Consider the following 20,352-nt stretch of genomic DNA (forward strand, 5'->3'; position numbering starts at 1 on the left):
TCGTCGAGTCCTTCTCTGCTGGCCTCTCCGACTTCTCCGACATGGCATACACCTCGTGCAGGTCCCAGTGTACGCATGCCCGGTGTTGCGGTGTTGGCAACACCGACGCGTGCCTTCATCTACGACGTGTCCCCGGGTTTGGCAACCCCAGCACGACGCCTCGTCAACACCGTCTTCTCCCCGACGCACCAGTACTTCGACACCACTGCGCCCATGCTAACTCGGCGCCCCATTGCGCCCGCGGCTCCACAGTGACTTCCTCGACACCGGCTACCCCGACTCGACATCGAGCACGACATTCTTCGCACGGCTATCTCAACCACGGCTCCACCACATACGTTCTCGGCTATATTGACAAACGGCACAAAGGGCTGCCGCCTTGCTTGACCAACCTCGTCGGTTGCCCCTCCAGCCACGACTCCGCGATGCGTCGACCGTTACGACTGTGGGGGGGGGGGTCCGTCGGCTTGCCTTCGGATTCTTCTCCCGTCTCATCGTCTGCGTCGCTACCATTGTGACTGCGGGGGGATGTTGAGTAACGTGATTGTATTAGGAAACATAGGTTAGACTAGGAATTATTCTGGCTTGCCTTGTACTCCGAGTAGATCATGTAATCCTATATATATGCCCACGAGGCTCAAGCAATACATCAAACTATTCCACCAATCCGCTCTCTCCCTTATAACAACCAAGATAAGAGAAGGAGCTGGAAACTCTCGTCGGAACTGTAATAGGGCTAGTTACTTCATAGCTAATTTTGGTAGGTTGCAATGTCGAATTGTTGTTTGGCTAGGCTCTGGTCCGGAAGAGGTCTTAGGAGATGTAAACGAAACTTCGCATAATGCAAGAATTATTTTCGCAAAGAAAAAAATCACCAAGTCACCATTAACACCAGGGGGTGTGCGAACCAACCTGTGGTTGGATGGTTAGAGGGACTGTGGTATCCCCAGCCCACCAGGGTTCAAATCCTGGTGCTCGCATTTATTCCTGGATTTATTTCAGGATATCCGGCGATGCGCATTCAATGGGAGAAGATGTTCCCGTCGACGACGATGCGCCTACGGTGACTTCGTAAATTTCAAGATAAATATGCCGGCTCAGTCTTTCGGAGGTGCTAATAGGGGTAGGGTGTGCGTGTGTGCATTCATAGGGGTGAGTGTATGCGCGTGCATATGAGCGCTTGCGTCTATACTGTGTTAGAAAAAAACACCGGGGGTGCAAAACTACAAACCGTTACACCTGACCCGACCAATGGCACCAGCCAGGTATCACGTCGCGTGGATCCCAACGTTCACAAGCTAAGCCACGACGCCGATATTCCGGGTGCAACCGGCAAAGCATCGATTCGAAACTCAAAAGGCACACAGCACGCACGCACGCAGTCGCAATGGGGTGGCACAGGGGCGCGCCGCACGAAAAAGAGACAGACCACCGGCACGTGCATGCCTCCTCTATGTACTCTCTCCGTTCAAAATTACTTGTCACAGAAATGAATGTATTTAAATATATTTTAATTCTAGATACATCTATTTTTGATACAAGTGATTCCAAACGGAGGGAGTAATACGTAGCTTGAGGCGACCGCCAAAAGCAAGGCACCCCACAGCGTGTAAAGCCAGCCTGCTCGATCAGCTCACGTACGCGGCATGCATGTGCCTACGGCTACAAATACGTACCCGATCTCTCGACACAATACAAGCATCTAGAGTGTAGTTTGTAGTACTTTGTAGCTAGCCATGTCGAACCATAGATCCTGTGGCCTGGTGCTCGCCTGCGCCGCCCTCATGGCGGCGGTGGCCGGCGCGGCGCAGTACAACGTCGGCGGCGACAGCGGATGGGGCGTGCCCGGCGCCGGCGCCGAGTCCTACAACACCTGGGCCGAGAAGACCACCTTCCAGGTCGGCGACCAGCTCGGTACGTAACTGCACGACCGACCTGGACGATCGATCCAAGTTTGCATTTCATTTGAACTTCGGCGACGTGATTTTGATGTGCGTGTGTGGTTCATGCATGCATGCGTCGCGTGCAGTGTTCGTGTACCCCAAGGACAAGGACTCGGTGCTGCTGGTGGCGCCGGCCGACTACAACGCCTGCAACACCAACACCTACGACAAGCAGTTCACCGACGGCAACACCGTCTTCGACCTCGACCGCGCCGGCGCCTTCTTCTTCATCAGCGGCGTCGACGCCAACTGCCGCGCCAACGAGAAGCTCATCGTCATGGTCGCCGCCGCCGCCAAGGGCGCTCCCACGCCCAGCCAAGGGTCGCCTGCAGCAACAGCAACGACCCCGCCGTCTTCTCCCTCGGGTGGCGCGCCGCCAAACTCCCCAGCAGCCCCAAATGCTCCGGCGGGTAACTCAACGCCGGCCAAGGACGCGCCTCCTGGAGCCGCCAGCGGCGCCGGTCTCACGGTGGCAGGCCTCGCCGGCTCGTTCGTGGCATTGTTTGGATACGCCATGCTTGCTTTCTAGTACTGCTTTCCAAAGCTATCTTTCACTGCTCCTTTTCAAAGCCGGGAGACTATTTGCTCCTTTTCAGAAGGCAATGCGTCTCTCTGCTCAGATTCTTTTCCGTTATGATCAATGACAAATGCAATATGATGGTTCCTGAATGAGATCGTTGGCATTCCAGCAGTATTACTTATCAGAAACCATAATAAAGGCATGTGCGGACTAATACTTTGGCATAAATACACGACCAGAGATGATCTGAAGTGAAGCACAGCTCTGAATTAAGCGACAGTCAAATATTCTGAACTCAGAGTAAACTGACGGGCGACTACATAGGATCTATAATAAGGCTACTCAAACTGCAAATTCTTGATGACGACCATGAGAGACGATGAAAAAGAAGGTGTCTACAGCCTCCTTCCTCTCCTGCCGCCCTTTCTGCGAGTGCTGTCAGTGGGAACAGGGGTCACGTCCTCTGCAAAGAGAATGAGACATACCATCATTAGTTCTATGCCCAATAAGGGTGACACCACAATGAAACAACAAAGTACTCTTGGACCCGCTGTCCATGAAGGGGGGTAACAAGATATGTATTCTTCATTTGCATATATGCAGCGGATGCCAGAATTTACCAATGCGTCCAATTTTCATGCCAGAACGAGCGAGTGCCCTGAGAGCGGATTGAGCACCAGGTCCAGGAGTCTTGGTCTTGTTGCCTCCAGTGGCACGGAGCTTAATGTGCAAAGCAGTGATGCCAAGTTCCTGGAAGCGCAAGCACAAAATATATCAGAATCCTGTAGGCACCCAAACAGAAAATAGTGCAATGAAAGCCCATACAAACCTTGCAACGCGTCGCAACATCTTGAGAAGCGAGCATAGCTGCATATGGTGATGACTCATCACGATCAGCCTTGACCTTCATTCCACCTGCATTAATTAGGGGCCAATCAGATTTATTTTTAAAACATAAAAATATAGCTCAACCACTAAAAGAAAATTTAAGTACAGAGCATACCAGTAATACGAACAAGGGTCTCTCTCCCAGACAAGTCAGTGACGTGCTGCAGATGGAGGCTAACACCAGTAAGAAACCGAGCAGCACATGACCGTGACGACCATAATAAAGCATGTAATAGGCAAACCAGTACATACGATGAATGTGTCATTGAATGATGCAAAGACATGAGCAACTCCGAAGACATGCTCCCCTTCACGGACAGCAGGTCCAAGAGTAACATTCTCCTCCTTAGGCTCCCTGGTTTTCCTCTTCGACTAGCAAGGCAAATCAGATTTAGCTGAGTACATACTTGACATAATTGCACAACAGCATTCAATTAAATTTCCAGTAGCAACATTCTATGTTGGGTATAACAAATTTCGTGCAATAAACCTGTCATGCAACTGCGCAATGACAACTAAAACTAAGTAGAAACTGTATAACAGAAACTTGAACCTGTAACTAATCAACGAAGCATACTACGAATTGAACCTACACCCTGCCAAATGCAGAACTCTCATCAATTAAATAGAAAAGGTATTAACTGCAAAATTGTATTCACTTACACTACTATATTCCAAGTTGAGTGTAACTAATTTAATGCAAAAACTTGTCATGTGGCTGTGTGATGACAACTAAAACTAGAGTGGAAATGCGTATGGGCAGACACTATGTAACTAATCAAAGCAGCATACTGAGAATTCTTCCAAAATCTGCCAATGCAGTATTCTCAGCAAGTAAACAAAAGGATCAAATGAGCTTAAGTTAAATCTTAGCCTCTTCCGTAATCATCTAAGTGTGAACGGCAAGTGTGTATAAATTAGTAAAAGACTGCGGCTCTTGGGAATGTTTGTGAACGAAAAACCAGATTTAACCCCAACCAATATGAGCTCCCCAAATCTTTTGAAACACACACACAGACAGTTCACCACCAAGATCATCACCTACAACCCACAGTAAACGTTCGTCCACTACTAACTTGAAATTTCTCTACCAGTTCAGCTGTTAAAAATCAAAGCACCAGGTTACAGTTCCAATCTCTAGGCACCTACTGTAGATCGCAGAGCTACAGCTCCATCAGACGCCAGCACCGAATGATACCGCAGCAGTTCCATACAAATAGCAGAACGACTTAGATCACAAACAGCAGCAGCACATCACGCAGGATTTCCCCCACTGAACTAGCGTCCGCACAGCGAATCCGTCCCGCTAACTCGACAGCCATGGAAATGCCAGGTGAGGGGAGACGGAGGAGAAGGCATACCATGGTGGGGCGAGGCAACGAGGGATCGACGCGTCTTCTCCTTCTGCTTCAGGTCGCGAGCTCGCCGCCGCCGCCGGAAATTCGTGAAGAGAGATAAAGGAATTAGCGGGAGAGGTTATATGCGACGGCGGCGGATGACGGGTAGTACTAGGGTTTAATACGGAGGCTGAAGCAGTGTCTGCAAGTGGGACCGGTTATAGCACGGGCCTAGATGGCCGGCCGGGCCAGGGAAAAAGGAGGCAGCAAATGGGCTCATTTATTAGTACGGTTGGGCTCACACCTCATGCCTTCATATGGGCCCATCAGCACGTCTAATCCATTAGTCCCTTTTTAGTGAATTAATATTGCCTAAAAACAAGACTTATCCTGATTTGTTTACATATGCTTACATTGTCAAAAAAATGTGAGAGTTTTTTACGTAATAAATAGTAATTCTGTAATTCCGAAACTAGTAACCATAAGTTGGTATTTTGAAAAATAGGAAGAACGCAATGATTAGTAGCGTCCAGGCCTGGTCGCTATTATGAACCACGTCCACACCTGGACGCTATTGTTAGCAGCGTCCCATGTGTTGAACTTGGCCTGACGCAGATTTGCTTCGTTCTTTGTCCATTTGGGTGGACGCCAGTGTTCGTTTTTGTCTGCCGGTTCATAGGTGCGTCCAAAACGGTCGGAAGCATTGCACATTTGCGCTAGCTTTTGGAAATTCTAAAAAATAAAACAACCAACAAAAGTCCTATTTATATTAATTAAATCTAAAAATAAATGAAAACTATAAAAACAGTTAGCTGCGGGTGGTAGATCTAGGCAGGGTCGTCGTTGTCCTCCTCCTTGGTCAGATTGACGTAGATTGGCGCCACCATCCAAATGCCTGCTGGAAGGTTGCCAGCTGCTGCTCCGCCTGCCACGACTACAGTGGTGGCGTTGAGCGGCGAGTGAGCGCGGTGCATCGAACGCACACTCGAAGCACTACCGACAACGCTGGTCATTCTCGGTGGCAAATCCACCGCGTACGTTGGGTCGCGGTGAAGGTCGGCGGTAGTAGAGCACGAGTGCGGTGGATCTTCATCAGCTACGCGTGGCCTGAGGCCAGCAGGGCCGACACCGGAACCCTATCGAGGTTGAGGTGCCACCCGTACAGGAGGTTCACATTGAGCTACGACGCCGGCACACCATGCTCCCAGAAGTACTGGCAGCGGTGCACAAGCATGTAGAGGCAAAAGCGCGGACGCTGACTCAAGGTCGACTTATCTATTCTCATAAACTAGCCAATTACCAATTATATTACTCAAGAGTAACAACCAAGTCATCTATACAATGTACCCTTGTAACCACTGAATAAATTATACATAATAGCAAACAAAGAAGATTCAACGAGTACTTGGAACAACTCACATGCGCCATCCATAGCTCGAGTGAATGATCCTAATGACGAGTGAATGATCCTAATGACGAGCGGCCAATGAGACGATGTTGCTCCTGTGATGATTGGTGATGCCCGTGCTAGAGCTTGCTTACAACCCTGCGAGGTAAGGAGCGACCACTACATGTGTATTAGGTTTTTAAGTCATGAAACCTCTATCTATAAGTGCAAAACGACTCGATTGAGCCTAATCGGAGCACCAATGGAATGGCATGACTGGACGCCGTCCATATTAGCGTCCAGACGTGTACGCTGTTAGCAACAGAGTCCACCATGAACGCTGTTATTCATGGCGTCCTTCTTATTTTTACAATTTTCACGGGCCCTTTAACAGTTTCGGAATTACAGAATTATCATTTACTGTTAATAAAAAAAATCGGCAAAAAAATTACATATACTTATCCAGATTTTTTTACATAAACTTAAGATCTAAAATTTTGTACATTGAACACGGCAATTTATCTCTTATTCTACAAGTAATTCATATTTTGGCCTATTTTTTAACCCCCACATGGTGACAATTTATAATGTGTGCATCGAGCTGTGAAGAAGATGACGTACGCCCGTGCATACGAGGCTTGCATTAAGTTTACCGCACTTGTGTTTCTATCATGTAATCATGTAGAACTCCATTCATGTGAAAACTTGTAGTATGCACGATTTGTTTTTGTGTGCAGGGCACAATATACATGGTCTTATTTTTTTGGAAAAGAATGTGTAAATTCTCATGTTAATGGTAGATGGTTCTTCTATTTAAATTATACTATCCAAATTCCAAATTTCAATTTTCAAAGAACCTTCATGAGGTATTTAGTCAGATGGTTGGTCAGTGTCTTATCTGTACCATTTTTGGCTGGTTTGGTTAGCTCAACGCTTGCGAAATAATGTCCAATTTTGTGTATCAGGTCCATCCTTCCATCATTTTTTTCATAAACACGGATTAATTACGGAAAAGAGGTGAAATATCTCTGGAAACATTGTGTCTTCAAAATAATGCTAATGGAATATATCTTCTGCGGCTTGCAACATTGTGTCCTCAACTAAACTTGCGCACAACTCATAATGTTGCAGGATAGATTAGAGTTATACTTGAAGGGAAATTCAACCATAAATAATTAATATCTCTTATTGTCTTATAATATGTACTCCGAAAGGAATATGCATGACACTGATGTATGTTGAAGACACAAAGTAATACCAATCTGACTATTATGTATGTCGTCCTTCGTGAAAATTGAGAAACTGAGCTTAGTTAGTTTGTTTCTTTTACTTATCTCTCGTAAAGAAACCCGTTTGGTGCATCCTAGCTCCAGATAAGGATGTATATATGTTGTGCCGCAATTCCATGGTCTGGGCTCCTTCATGTTTTTCTCAAGGATTTAAAATCACGGGCTCATCTTTGCGGCTGCTCGAGGAAGCATGGGTTAAATGATAGATGGGGGTCAAGTAAAAAAGGGAGAATTACACTTTTGCCTCTAGTTGTGTCAGCCTGCAGGTTTGCCCTTATTTTTTGGCTCTGCTTTGTTTTGCCCTTTGATTTGTCTCTGAGGTTGAGGTTGTCCGTGTGGCCTTTGATCGTTTGACCAACACTTTAAAAATTCATAACAAATTCATATACACTCATAAAAATACAAATAAATATCAAAATATTCAGAAAAATTTACCTTTATGTGCATGTCATTTTTATTTAGGAGAGTTCAATTGGCTAAGTTCCTTGTGGTGGAACCACTTTCCCAGATTCAAATCTTAGACTTGGTGCTGGTGGTCATTTTGTCTTTATTTATCCTAAATGTTTCAGGAGAAGAGATTGAACGCACTTGTTCTATTGCACTTGGGCATACATATAGGTTACAGAGAGGGGCACGCAGCCACGATGGAGACGTGGGGCGGCCAACGATCAGGAGAGGTGGGCGCGTGCGCTTACAGGGAAAACTGCGCACACGCACTCCTGTCTACAGGTACAAATACAGTGTACAAGTGCAGTATGCTAACACCCCCCGCAGTCTTGGCGTCGGTGCTGGAGACGCAAAAGCTGGATCGGAATTCTCGGAAGACATCAGAGGGCAGCCCTTTGGTCATCACGTCGGCAAACTGCTGGCGAGTCGGGACGTGCAGAACGCGGAATTCGCCGAGGGCCACGTGCTCACGAACGAAATGGATGTCCAGTTCGATTTGCTTGGTGCGCCGATGGTGAACTGGGTTGCTGGAGAGGTAGACCGCAGAAATGTTGTCGCGGTAGACAAGCGACACCGTGTTGACAGTGCAGTGAAGCTCGCGGAGCAGCTGGCGGATCCAGACGCACTCAGCAACAGCATTCGCAATGGCGCGGTACTCCGCCTCCGCGCTGGAGCGGGAGACAGTAGTTTGGTGCTTGGACGACCAGGACACAGGAGCATTGCCAAGGAAGATGCAGAAGCCGGAAGTGGACCGCTGTGTGTCGGGGCAGCCTTCCCAATCCGCGTCCGTGTACGCGCGGAGCGCCAGAGACGGCGATGCACGGAGGCGAAGTCCGAGCTCGGTCGTCCCGCGTACATACCGGAGCACGCGCTTGAGCAGTGTCATATGGCACTCCCATGGATCATGCAGGTGGAGGCAAACCTGTTGCACGTCGTAGGCGAGTTCAGGGCGGGTGATGGTGAGGTACTGGAGAGCGCCGGCGAGGCTCCGGTAAGAGGTGGGGTCGGAGATGCGTGGACCAGCAGATGAGGGCAGCTTGGTCTTGGTGTCCACGGGCGTCGGCGCGACCTTGCAATTGTCCATGGCAACACGCTCCAGAATGTCCTCAGCATACTAGGATTGCGTGAGGGAGAAGCCGGTGGCGTCGCGGGTCACCCGGATGCCCAGGAAGTAGTGGAGTGAAGGAAATATGCCCTAGAGGCAATAATAAAGTTGTTTTTTATATTTCCTTATATCATGATAAATGTTTATTATTCATGCTAGAATTGTATTAACCGGAAACTTAGTACATGTGTGAATACATAGACAAACAGAGTGTCACTAGTATGCCTCTACTTGACTAGCTCGTTAATCAAAGATGGTTAAGTTTCCTAGCCATAGACATGAGTTGTAATTTGATTAACGGGATCACATCATTAGAGAATGATGTGAACGACAAGACCCATCCGTTAGCTTAGCGCGATGATCGTTTAGTTTGCTGCTATTGCTTTCTTCATAACTTATACATGTTCCTATGACTATGAGATTATGCAACTCCCGAATATCAGAGGAACACTTAGTGTGCTATCAAATGTCACAACGTAACTGGGTGATTATAAAGATGCTATACAGGTGTCTCCGATGGTGTTTGTTGAGTTGGCATAGATCGAGATTAGGATTTGTCACTCCGATTGTCGGAGAGGTATCTCTGGGCCCTCTCGGTAATGCACATCACTATAAGCCTTGCAAGCAATGTGACTAATGAGTTAGTTGCGGGATGATGCATTATAGAACGAGTAAAGAGACTTGCCGGTAACGAGATTGAACTAGGTATTGAGATACCGACGATCGAATCTCGGGCAAGTAACATAACGATGAAAAAGGGAACAACGTATGTTGTTATGCGGTTCGACCGATAAAGATCTTCGTAGAATATGTGGGAGCCAATACGAACATCCAGGTTCCGCTATTGGTTATTGAACAAAGATGAGTCTCGGTCATGTCTACATAGTTCTCGAACCCGTAGGGTCCGCACGCTTAACGTTCGGCGACGATCGGTATTATGAGTTTATGTGTTTTGATGTACCCAAGGTTGTTCGGAGTCCCGGATGTGATCACGGACATGACGAGGAGTCTCGAAATGGTTGAGACATGAAGATTGATATATTGGAAGGTTATGTTTGGACACCAGAAAGGTTTCGGATGAGTTCAGGCATTTTCTGGAGTGCCGGGGGGTTACCGGAACCCCCCAGGGAGTTAATGGGCCTTAATGGGCCATGGTGGAAGAGAGGAGAAGGCGGCCAAGTGGGAGGCGCGCGCCCCCCAAGCCCAATCCAAATTGGGGGGGGGGTTCCTTCTCTCCCTCTCCCTCTTCCTTCTTCTCCTACTCCAACTAGGGAAGGGGGGAACCTACTCCTACTAGGAGTAGGAATCCCCCCCTTGGGCGGGCCCCATGAGGCCGGCCCTCCCCCTCCTCTACTCCTTTATATACGGGGGAGGGGGGCACCCCATAGACACACAAGTTGATTGTTTAGCCGTGTGCGGTGCCCCCCTCCATAGGTTTCCACCTCGGTCATATCGTTGTAGTGCTTAGGCGAAGCCCTGCGTCGGTAACTTCATCATCATCGTCATCACGCCGTCGTGCTGACGAAACTCTCCCTTGACCTCAGCTGGATCAAGAGTTCGAGGGACGTCACCGAGCTGAACGTGTGCAGATCGCGGAGGTGCCGTGCATTCGGTACTTGATCGGTTGGATCGCGAAGACGTTCGACTACATCAACCGCGTTACTTAACGCTTCCGCTTTCGGTCTATGAGGGTACGTGGACACACTCTCCCTGCTCGTTGCTATGCATCTCCTAGATAGATCTTGCGTGATCGTAGGAATTTTTTTGAAATACTGTGTTCCCCAACAGTGGCATCCAAGCCAGGTCTATGCGTAGATGTTATATGCACGAGTAGAACACAAAGAGTTGTGGGCGACAATAGTCATACTGCTTACCAGCATGTCATGCTTTGATTCGGCGGTATTGTTGGATGAAGCGGCCCAGACCGACATTACATGACCGCGTTCATGAGACTGGTTCTACCGCCGTGCTTCGCACACAGGTGGCTAGTGGGTGTCTGTTTCTCCAACTTTAGTTGAATCAAGTGTGACTACGCTCGGTCCTTGTTGAAGGTTAAAACAACACACTTGACGAAGAATCGTTGTGGTTTTTGATGCGTAGGTAAGAACGGTTCTTGCTAAGCCCGTAGCAGCCACGTAAAATTTGCAACAACAGGTAGAGGGCGTCTAACTTGTTTTTGCAGGGCATGTTGTGATGTGATATGGTCAAGATGTGATGATATATAAATTGTTGTATGAGATGATCATGTTTTGTAACAGTTATCGGCAACTGGCAGGAGCCTTATGGTTGTTGCTTTATTGTATGAAATGCAATCGCCATGTAATTGCTTTACTTTATCACTAAGCGGTAGCGATAGTCGTGACAGCAATAGTTGGCAAGACGACAACGATGCTTCGATGGAGATCAAGGTGTCAAGCCGGTGACGATGGTGATCATGGTGGTGCTTTGGAGATGGAGATCAAAGGCACAAAATGATGATGGCCATATCATATCACTTATATTGATTGCATGTGATGTTTATCCTTTATGCATCTTATTTTGCTTTGTTCGGCGGTAGAATTATAAGATGATCTCTCACTAAATTTCAAGGTATAAGTGTTCTCCCTGAGTATCCACCGTTGCGACAGCTTGTCATGCCGAGACACCACGTGATAATCAGGTGTGATAAGCTCTGCGTTCACATACAACGGGTGCAAGCCAATTTTGCACACGCAGAATACTCGGGTTAAACTTGACGAGCCTAGCATATGTAGATATGGCCTCGGAACACTGAGACCGAAAGGTCGAGCGTGAATCATATAGTAGATATGATCAACATAGTGATGTTCACCGTTGAAAACTACTCCATCTCACGTGATGATCGGACATGGTTTAGTTGATTTGGATCACATGATCACTTAGATGACTGGAGGGATGTCTATCTAAGTGGGAGTTCTTAAGTAATATGATTAATTGAACTTTAATTTATCATGAACTTAGTACCTGATACTATTTTGCTTGTCTATGTTGTTGTAGATCAATGGCCCATGCTACTGTTCCTTTGAATTTTAATGCGTTCCTAGAGAAAGTTAAGTTGAAAGATGATGGTAGCAACTACACTGACTGGGTTTGTAACTTGAGGATTATCCTCATTGCTGCACAAAAGAATTACGTCCTGGAAGCACCGCTAGGTGCAAGACCCGCTGCAGGAGCAACGCCGGACATTGTGAACGCCTGGCAGAGCAAAGCTGATGACTAGTCGATAGTTCAGTGTGCCATGCTTTACGGCTTAGAACCGGGACTTCAACGACGTGTTGAACGTCATGGAGCATATGAGATGTTCCAGGAGTTGAAGTTAATATTTCAAGCAAATGCCCGGATTGAGAGATATGAAGTCTCCAATAAGTTCTACAGCTGTAAAATGGAGGAGAATAGTTCTGTCAGTGAACATATACTCAAAATGTCTGGGTATCATAATCACTTGACTCAGCTGGGAGTTAATCTTCTGGTTGATAGTGTCATTGACAGAGTTCTTCAATCACTGCCACCAAGCTACAAAAGCTTCGTGATGAACTATAATATGCAAGGGATGGATAAGACAATTCCCGAGCTCTTCGCGATGCTAAAGGCTGCGGAGGTAGAAATCAAGAAGGAGCATCAAGTGTTGTCAACAAGACCACCAGTTTCAATAAAAAGGGTAAAGGGAAGAAGGGGAACTTCAAGAAGAACGGCACACAAGTTGCTGCTCAAGTGAAGAAGCCCAAGTCTGGACCTAAGCCTAAGACTGAGTGCTTCTACTGCAAAGGGACTGGTCACTGGAAGCGGAACTGCCCCAAGTATTTGGCGGATAAGAAGGATGGCAAAGTAAACAAAGGTATATGTGATATACATGTTATTGATGTGTACCTTACTAATGCTCGCAGTAGTGCCTGGGTATTTGATACTGATTCTGTTGCTAATATTTGCAACTCGAAACAGGGACTACAGATTAAGCGAAGATTGGCTAAGGACGAGGTGACGATGCGTGTGGGAAATGGTTCCAAAGTCGATGTGATCGCCGTCGGCACGCTACCTCTACATCTACCTTCGGGATTAGTTTTAGACCTGAATAATTGTTATTTGGTGCCAGCGTTAAGCATGAACATTATATCTGGATCTTGTTTGATGCGAGGCGGTTATTCATTTAAATCTGAGAATAATGGTTGTTCTATTTATATGAGTAATATCTTTTATGGTCATGCACCCTTGAAGAGTGGTCTATTTTTGTTGAATCTCGATAGTAGTGATACACATATTCATAATATTGAAGCCAAAAGATGCAATGATAGTGCAACTTATTTGTGGCACTGCCGTTTGGGTCATATTGGTGTAAAGCACATGAAGAAACTCCATACTGATGGACTTCTGGAATCACTTGATTATGAATCACTTGGTACTTGCGAACCATGCCTCATGGGCAAGATGACTAAAACTCCGTTCTCCGGAACAATGGAGCGAGCAATAGATTTATTGGAAATAATACATACTAATGTATGCAGTCAGATGAATATTGAGGCTCGCAGCGGGTATCGTTATTTTCTGGCCTTCACAGATGATTTAAGCAGATATGGGTATATGTACTTGATGAAACATAAGTTTGAAACATTTCAAAAGCTCAAAGAATTTCAGAGTGAAGTGGAAAATCATCGTAACAAGAGAATGAAGTTTCTGCGATCTGATCGTGGAGGAGAATATTTGAGTTATGAGTTTGGTCTTCATTTGAAACAATGCGGAATAGTTTCGCAACTCACACCACCTGGAACACCACAGCGTAATGGTGTGTCCGAATGTCGTAACTACGCTTTATTAGATATGGTGCGATCTATGATGTCTCTTACTGATTTACCGCTATCGTTTTGGGGTTATGCTTTAGAGACGGCTGCATTCACGTTAAATAGGGCACCATCTAAATCCGTTGAGACGACACCTTATGAACTGTGGTTTGGCAAGAAACCCAAGCTGTCGTTTCTTAAAGTTTGGGGTTGCGATGCTTATGTGAAAAGCTTCAACCTGATAAGCTCGAACCCAAATCAGAGAAATGTGTCTTCATAGGATACCCAAAAGAGACTGTTGGGTACACCTTCTATCACAGATCCGAAGGCAAGATATTCGTTGCTAGGAATGGATCCTTTCTAGAGAAGGAGTCTCTCTCGAAAGAAGTGAGTGGGAGGAAAGTAGAACTTTATGAGGTAATTGTACCTGCACCCTTATTGGAAAGTAGTTCATCATAGAAATCAGTTCCTGTGACTCCTACACCAATTAGTGGGGAAACTATGATGATGATCATGTAACTTCAGATCAAGTTACTACCAAACCTCGTAGGTCAACCAGAGTAAGATCCGCACCAGAGTGGTACGGTAATCCTGTTCTGGAGGTCATGTTACTTGACCATGACGAACCTACGAACTATGAGGAAGCGATGATGAGCCCAGATTCCGCAAAATGGCTTGAGGCCATGAAATCTGAGATGGGATCCATGTATGAGAACAAAGTGTGGACTTTGGTTGATTTGCCCGATGATCGGCAAGCCATAGAGAATAAATGGATCTTCAAGAAGAAGATTGACGCTGACGGTGATGTTACTGTCTACAAAGCTCGACTTGTTGCGAAAGGTTTTCGACAAGTTCAAGGAGTTGACTACGATGAGACCTTCTCACCCGTAGCGATGCTTAAGTCCGTCCGAATCATGTTAGCAATTGCCGCATTTTATGATTATGAAATTTGGCAAATGGATGTAAAAACTGCATTCCTGAATGGATTTCTGGAAGAAGAGTTGTATATGATGCAACCAGAAGGTTTTATCAATCCAAAGGATGCTAACAAAGTGTGCAAGCTCCAGCGATCCATTTATGGACTGGTGCAAGCATCTCGGAGTTGGAATAAACGTTTTGATAGTGTGATCAAGGCATATGGTTTTACACAGATTTTTGGAGAAGCCTATATTTACAAGAAAGTGAGTGGGAGCTCTATAGCATTTCTAATATTATATGTGGATGACATATTGTTGATTGGAAATGATATAGAATTTCTGGATAGCATAAAAGGATACTTGAACAAGAGTTTTTCAATGAAAGACCTCGGTGAAGCTGCTTATATATTGGGCATCAAGATCTATAGAGATAGATCAAGACGCTTAATTGGACTTTCACAAAGCACATACCTTGATAAAGTTTTGAAGAAGTTCAAAATGGATCAAGCGAAGAAAGGGTTCTTGCATGTGTTACAAGGTGTGAAGTTGTCAGACTCAATGCCCGACCACCGCAGAAGATAGAGAGAAAATGAAAGTGATTCCCTATGCTTCAGCCATAGGTTCTATCATGTATGCAATGCTGTGTACCAGACCTGATGTGTGCCTTGCTATTAGTTTAGCAAGAAGGTACCAAAGTAATCCAGGAGTAGATCACTGGACAACAGTCAAGAACATCCTGAAATACCTGAAAAGGACTAAGGATATGTTTCTTGTTTATGGAGGTGACAAAGAGCTCGTCGTAAATGGTTACGTCGATGCAAGCTTTGACACTGATCCGAATGACTCTAAGTTACAAACCGGATACGTATTTATATTGAATGGTGGTGCTGTCAGTTGGTGCAGTTCTAAGCAAAGCGTCGTGGCGGGATCTACGTGTGAAGCTGAGTACATAGCTGCTTCGGAAGCAGCAAATGAAGGAGTCCGGATGAAGGACTTCATATCCGATCTAGGTGTCATACCTAGTGCATCGGGTCCAATGAAAATCTTTTGTGACAATACTGGTGCAATTGCCTTGGCAAAGGAATCCAGATTTCACAAGAGAACCAAGCACATCAAGAGACGCTTCAATTCCATCCGCGATCAAGTCAAGGAGGGAGACATAGAGATTTGCAAGATACATACGGATCTGAATGTTGCATACCCGTTGACTAAGCCTCGCTCACGAGCAAAACATGATCAACACCAAGACTCCATGGGTGTTAGAATCATTACTGTGTAATCTAGATTATTGACTCTAGTGCAAGTGGGAGACTAAAGGAAATATGCCCTAGAGGCAATAATAAAGTTGCTTTTTTATATTTCCTTATATCATGATAAATGTTTATTATTCATACAAGAATTGTATTAACCAGAAACTTAGTACATGTGTGAATACATAGACAAACAGAGTGTCACTAGTATGCCTCTACTTGACTAGCTCGTTAATCAAAGATGGTTAAGTTTCCTAGCCATAGACATGAGTTGTCATTTGATTAACAGGATCACATCATTAAAGAATGATGTGATTGACAAGTCCCATCCATTAGCTTAGCACGATGATCGTTTAGTTTGCTGCTATTGCTTTCTTCATAACTTATACATGTTCCTATGACTATGAGATTATGCAACTCCCGAATACCGGAGGAACACTTAGTGTGCTATCAAACGTCACAACGTAACTGGATTTTTATAAAGATGCTATACAGGTGTCTCCGATGGTGTTTGTTGAGTTGGCATAGATCGAGATTAGGATTTGTCACTCCGATTGTCGGAGAGGTATCTCTGGGCCCTATCGGTTATGCACATCACTATAAGCCTTGCAAGCAATGTGACTAATGAGTTAGTTGCGGGATGATGCATTACGGAACGAGTAAAGAGACTTGCCAGTAACAAGATTGAACTAGGTATTGAGATACCGACGATCGAATCTCGGGCAAGTAACATACCGATGACAAAGGGAACAACGTATGTTGTTATGCGGTTTGACCGATAAAGATCTTCATAGAATATGTGGGAGCCAATATGAGCATCCAGGTTCCGCTATTGGTTATTGATCAGAGATGAGTCTCGGTCATGTCTACATAGTTCTCGAACCCATAGGGTCCGCACGCTTAACGTTCTATGACGATCGGTATTATGAGTTTATGTGTTTTGATGTACCGAAGGTTGTTCGGAGTCCCGGATGTGATCACGGACATGACGAGGAGTCTCAAAATGGTCGAGACATGAAGATTGATATATTGGAAGGTTATGTTTGGACACTGGAAAGTTTTCGGATGAGTTCGGGCATTTTCCGGAGTACCGGGGGGTTACCGGAACCCCCCGGGGAGTTAATGGGCCTTAATGGTCCATGGTGGAAGAGAGGAGGAGGCAGCCAAGTAGGAGGCGCGCGCCCCCAAGCCCAATCCGAATTGGGGGGGGGGCTTTCCTTCTCTCCCTCTCCCTCTTTCTTCTTCTCCTACTCCAAGTAGGGAAGGGGGGAAACCTACTCCTACTAGGAGTAGGAATCCCCCCTTGGGCGCGCCCCATGAGGTCGGCCCTCCCCCTCCTCCACTCCTTTATATACGGGGGAGGGGGCACCCCATAGACACACAAGTTGATTGTTTAGCCATGTGCGGTGCCCCCCTCCACAGATTTCCACCTCGGTTATATCGTTGTAGTGCTTAGGCGAAGCCCTGCGTCGGTAACTCCATCATCACCGTCATCACGCCATCGTGCTGACAAAACTCTCCCTCGACCTCAGCTCGATCAAGAGTTCGAGGGACGTCACCGAGCTGAATGTGTGCAGATCGCGGAGGTGCCGTGCGTTCGGTACTTGATCGGTTGGATCGCAAAGACGTTCGACTACATCAACCGCGTTACTTAACGCTTCCGCTTTCGGTCTATGAGGGTACATGGACACACTCTCCCCGCTCGTTGCTATGCATCTCATAGATATATCTTGCGTGATCGTAGGAATTTTTTTGAAATACTGCGTTCCCCAACATGGAGCTCGCCCAAGTCCTTCATGGAGAACTCGGTTGTGAGCCGGGCGATGATGCGCCGAAGAAAAGCGGTCGAGCTCGCTGTGAGGACGATGTCGTCCACATAGAGAAGCAGGTTGGCGGCATCAGCACCAGCTTTGAGGAGGAAGAGCGAGATGTCCGAGCGGATGGCGACGAAGCCGAGCATGGCGAGGAAGGTGGCGAAGCGCTGAAACCATGCGTGCAGCGCCTGTTTGAGCCCGTAGAGGGACTTGACAAGCCTGCAGACATGGTCAGGTTTGCTGGAGTCGATGAAACCGGCCGACTACAGGCAGAAGACCTCCTCCTGCAAATTGTCGTGCAGGGAGGCGTTGGTGACGTCGAGCTGGCGCACCGGCCTGCCATGCGAAGCAGCGAGGGTGAGCACAGTGCGGATGGTGGCGGGTGATACGTCTCCGTTGTATCTATAATTTTTGATATTTCCATGCCAATATTCTACAACTTTCATATACTTTTGGCAACTTTTTATACTATTTTTGGGGACTAACATATTGATCCAGTGCCAAGTGCCAGTTCCTGTTTGTTGCATGTTTTTGTTTCACAGAATATCCATATCAAATGGAGTCCAAACGGGATAAAAACGAACAAAGATTATTTTTGGAATATTCGGAGAATATGGGAAGAAAAATCCTTGCAAGACGGTGCCCGAGGGAGGCACGAGGCAGGGGGCGCGCGCCACCCCCCTGGGCGCGCCCCTGACCCTCGTGGGCCCCCGTAAGGCGGTTGATGCCCTTATTCGGCCGCAAGAAAGCTAATTTTTAGGAAAAAATCACGGCGAAGATTTCAGTCCAATCGGAGTTATGGATCTCCATATATATACGAAACGGTGAAAGGGCAGCAGAAGAGAACGCAAAAACAGAGAGAGACAGAGAGACAGATCCAATCTCGGAGGGGCTCTCGCCCCTCACATGCCATGGAGACCAAGGACCAGAGGGGAAACCCTTCTCCCATCTAGGGAGGAGGTCAAGGAAGAAGAATAATGAGGGGGGCTCTCTCCCCTTCGCTTCCGGTGGCACCGGAGTGCCACCGGGGGCCATCATCATCACCGCAATCTTCACCAACAACTTCACCACCATCATCACTGATGTCTACTATGCAACCTTCTTCTTGTAGACGTTGTTGGGCCTCCAAGTGCAGAGGTTTGTAGGACAGTAGCAAATTTCCCTCAGGTGGATGACCTAAGGTGTGACGCCCCCGATTTGACCGTACACTAATCATGCACGCAGATGTGTACGATCAAGATCAGGGACTGACGGGAAGATATCACAACACAACTCTAAAACATAAATAAGTCATACAAGCATCATAATACAAGCCAGGGGCCTCGAGGGCTCGAATACAAGTGCTCGATCATAGACGAGTCAGCGGAAGCAACAACATCTGAGTACAGACATAAGTTAAACAAGTCTGCCTTAAGAAGGCTAGCACAAACTGGGATACAGATCGAACGAGGCGCAGACCTCCTGCCTGGGATCCTCCTAACTACTCCTGGTCGTCGTCAGCGGGCTGCACGTAGTAGTAGGCACCTCCAGTGTCGTAGGAGTCGTCGTCGACGGTGGCGTCTGGCTCCTGGACTCCAGCATCTGGTTGCGACAACCAGGTAGAAAGGAAAGGGGGAAAAGAGGGAGAGAAGCAACCGTGAGTACTCATCCAAAGTACTCGCAAGCAAGGAGCTACACTACATATGCATGGGTATATGAGTAAAGGGGCATATCAGTGGGCTGAACTGCAGAAGGCCAGAATAAGAGGGGGGTAGCTAATCCTGTTGAAGACTACGCTTCTGGCAGCCTCCATCTTGCAGCATGTAGAAGAGAGTAGATTGAAGTCCTCCAAGTAACATCGCATAGCATAATCCTACCCGGCGATCCCCTCCTCGTCGCCCTGTTAGAGAGCGATCACCGGGTTGTATCTGGCACTTGGAAGGGTGTATTTTATTCAGTATCCGGTTCTAGTTGTCATAAGGTCAAGGTACAACACTGGGTCGTCCTTTTACCGAGGGACACGGCTATTCGAATAGATAAACTTCCCTGCAGGGGTGCACCACATAACCCAACACGCTCGATCCCATTTGGCCGGACACACTTTCCTGGGTCATGCCCGGCCTCGTAAGATCAACACGTCGCAGCCCCACCTAGGCTCAACAGAGAGGTCAGCACGCCGGTCTAAATCCTATGCGCGCAGGGGTCTGGGCCCATCGCCCATTGCACACCTGCACGTTGCAAGGGCGGCCGGAAGCAGACCTAGCCTAGCAGGCGTTCCAGTCCAATCCGGCGCGCGTCGCTCCGTCGGTGACGTCAAGAAGAACTTCGGCTGATACCACGACGTCGAGTGCCCATAACTATTCCCGCGTAGCTGGTTAGTGCGTATAGACCGAATGGCCAGACTCAGATCAAATACCAAGAACTCGTTAAGCGTGTTAAGTATCCGCGAACGCCGACCAGGGCCAGGCCCACCTCTCTCCTAGGTGGTCTCAACCTGCCCTGTCGCTTCGCCACAAAGTAACAGTCGGGGGCCGTCAGGAACCCAGGCCCACCTCTACCGGGGTGGAGCCACCTGTCCTTTCAGCCCCCTCATCAGAATCACTTGCGGGTACTCCTCGAGCCGACCCGACTTTAGTCACCACATGTGTCATGTATATAATGTATATAGTATAAACCCATGATCACC

The 20,352-nt window shown here is 47.1% G+C and overlaps 2 protein-coding genes across 2 annotated transcripts; one reads left to right on the top strand and one right to left on the bottom strand.

Moving 5' to 3' along the window:
- Positions 1 to 1,702: 1,702 nt before the first annotated feature.
- Positions 1,703 to 2,618, top strand: LOC109782411 (early nodulin-like protein 18). Its single transcript, XM_020341034.4, has 2 exons — positions 1,703 to 1,914; positions 2,030 to 2,618. Exons 1-2 carry the CDS (start codon positions 1,737 to 1,739, stop codon positions 2,470 to 2,472), a joined length of 621 nt encoding a protein of 206 aa, XP_020196623.1. The 5' UTR covers positions 1,703 to 1,736; the 3' UTR covers positions 2,473 to 2,618.
- On the bottom strand, positions 2,605 to 4,870 carry LOC109782412 (small ribosomal subunit protein uS11x). The gene is made up of 6 exons (XM_020341035.4): positions 4,713 to 4,870; positions 3,604 to 3,723; positions 3,467 to 3,512; positions 3,293 to 3,378; positions 3,084 to 3,213; positions 2,605 to 2,926 (listed from the first exon to the last, which is right to left on the bottom strand). Exons 1-6 carry the CDS (start codon positions 4,713 to 4,715, stop codon positions 2,859 to 2,861), a joined length of 453 nt encoding a protein of 150 aa, XP_020196624.1. The 5' UTR covers positions 4,716 to 4,870; the 3' UTR covers positions 2,605 to 2,858.
- Between the last annotated feature and the right edge of the window lie 15,482 nt (positions 4,871 to 20,352).

Source organism: Aegilops tauschii, chromosome 6 (genome assembly GCF_002575655.3).
Source record: "Aegilops tauschii subsp. strangulata cultivar AL8/78 chromosome 6, Aet v6.0, whole genome shotgun sequence".
NCBI classification, from domain to species: domain Eukaryota; kingdom Viridiplantae; phylum Streptophyta; class Magnoliopsida; order Poales; family Poaceae; genus Aegilops; species Aegilops tauschii.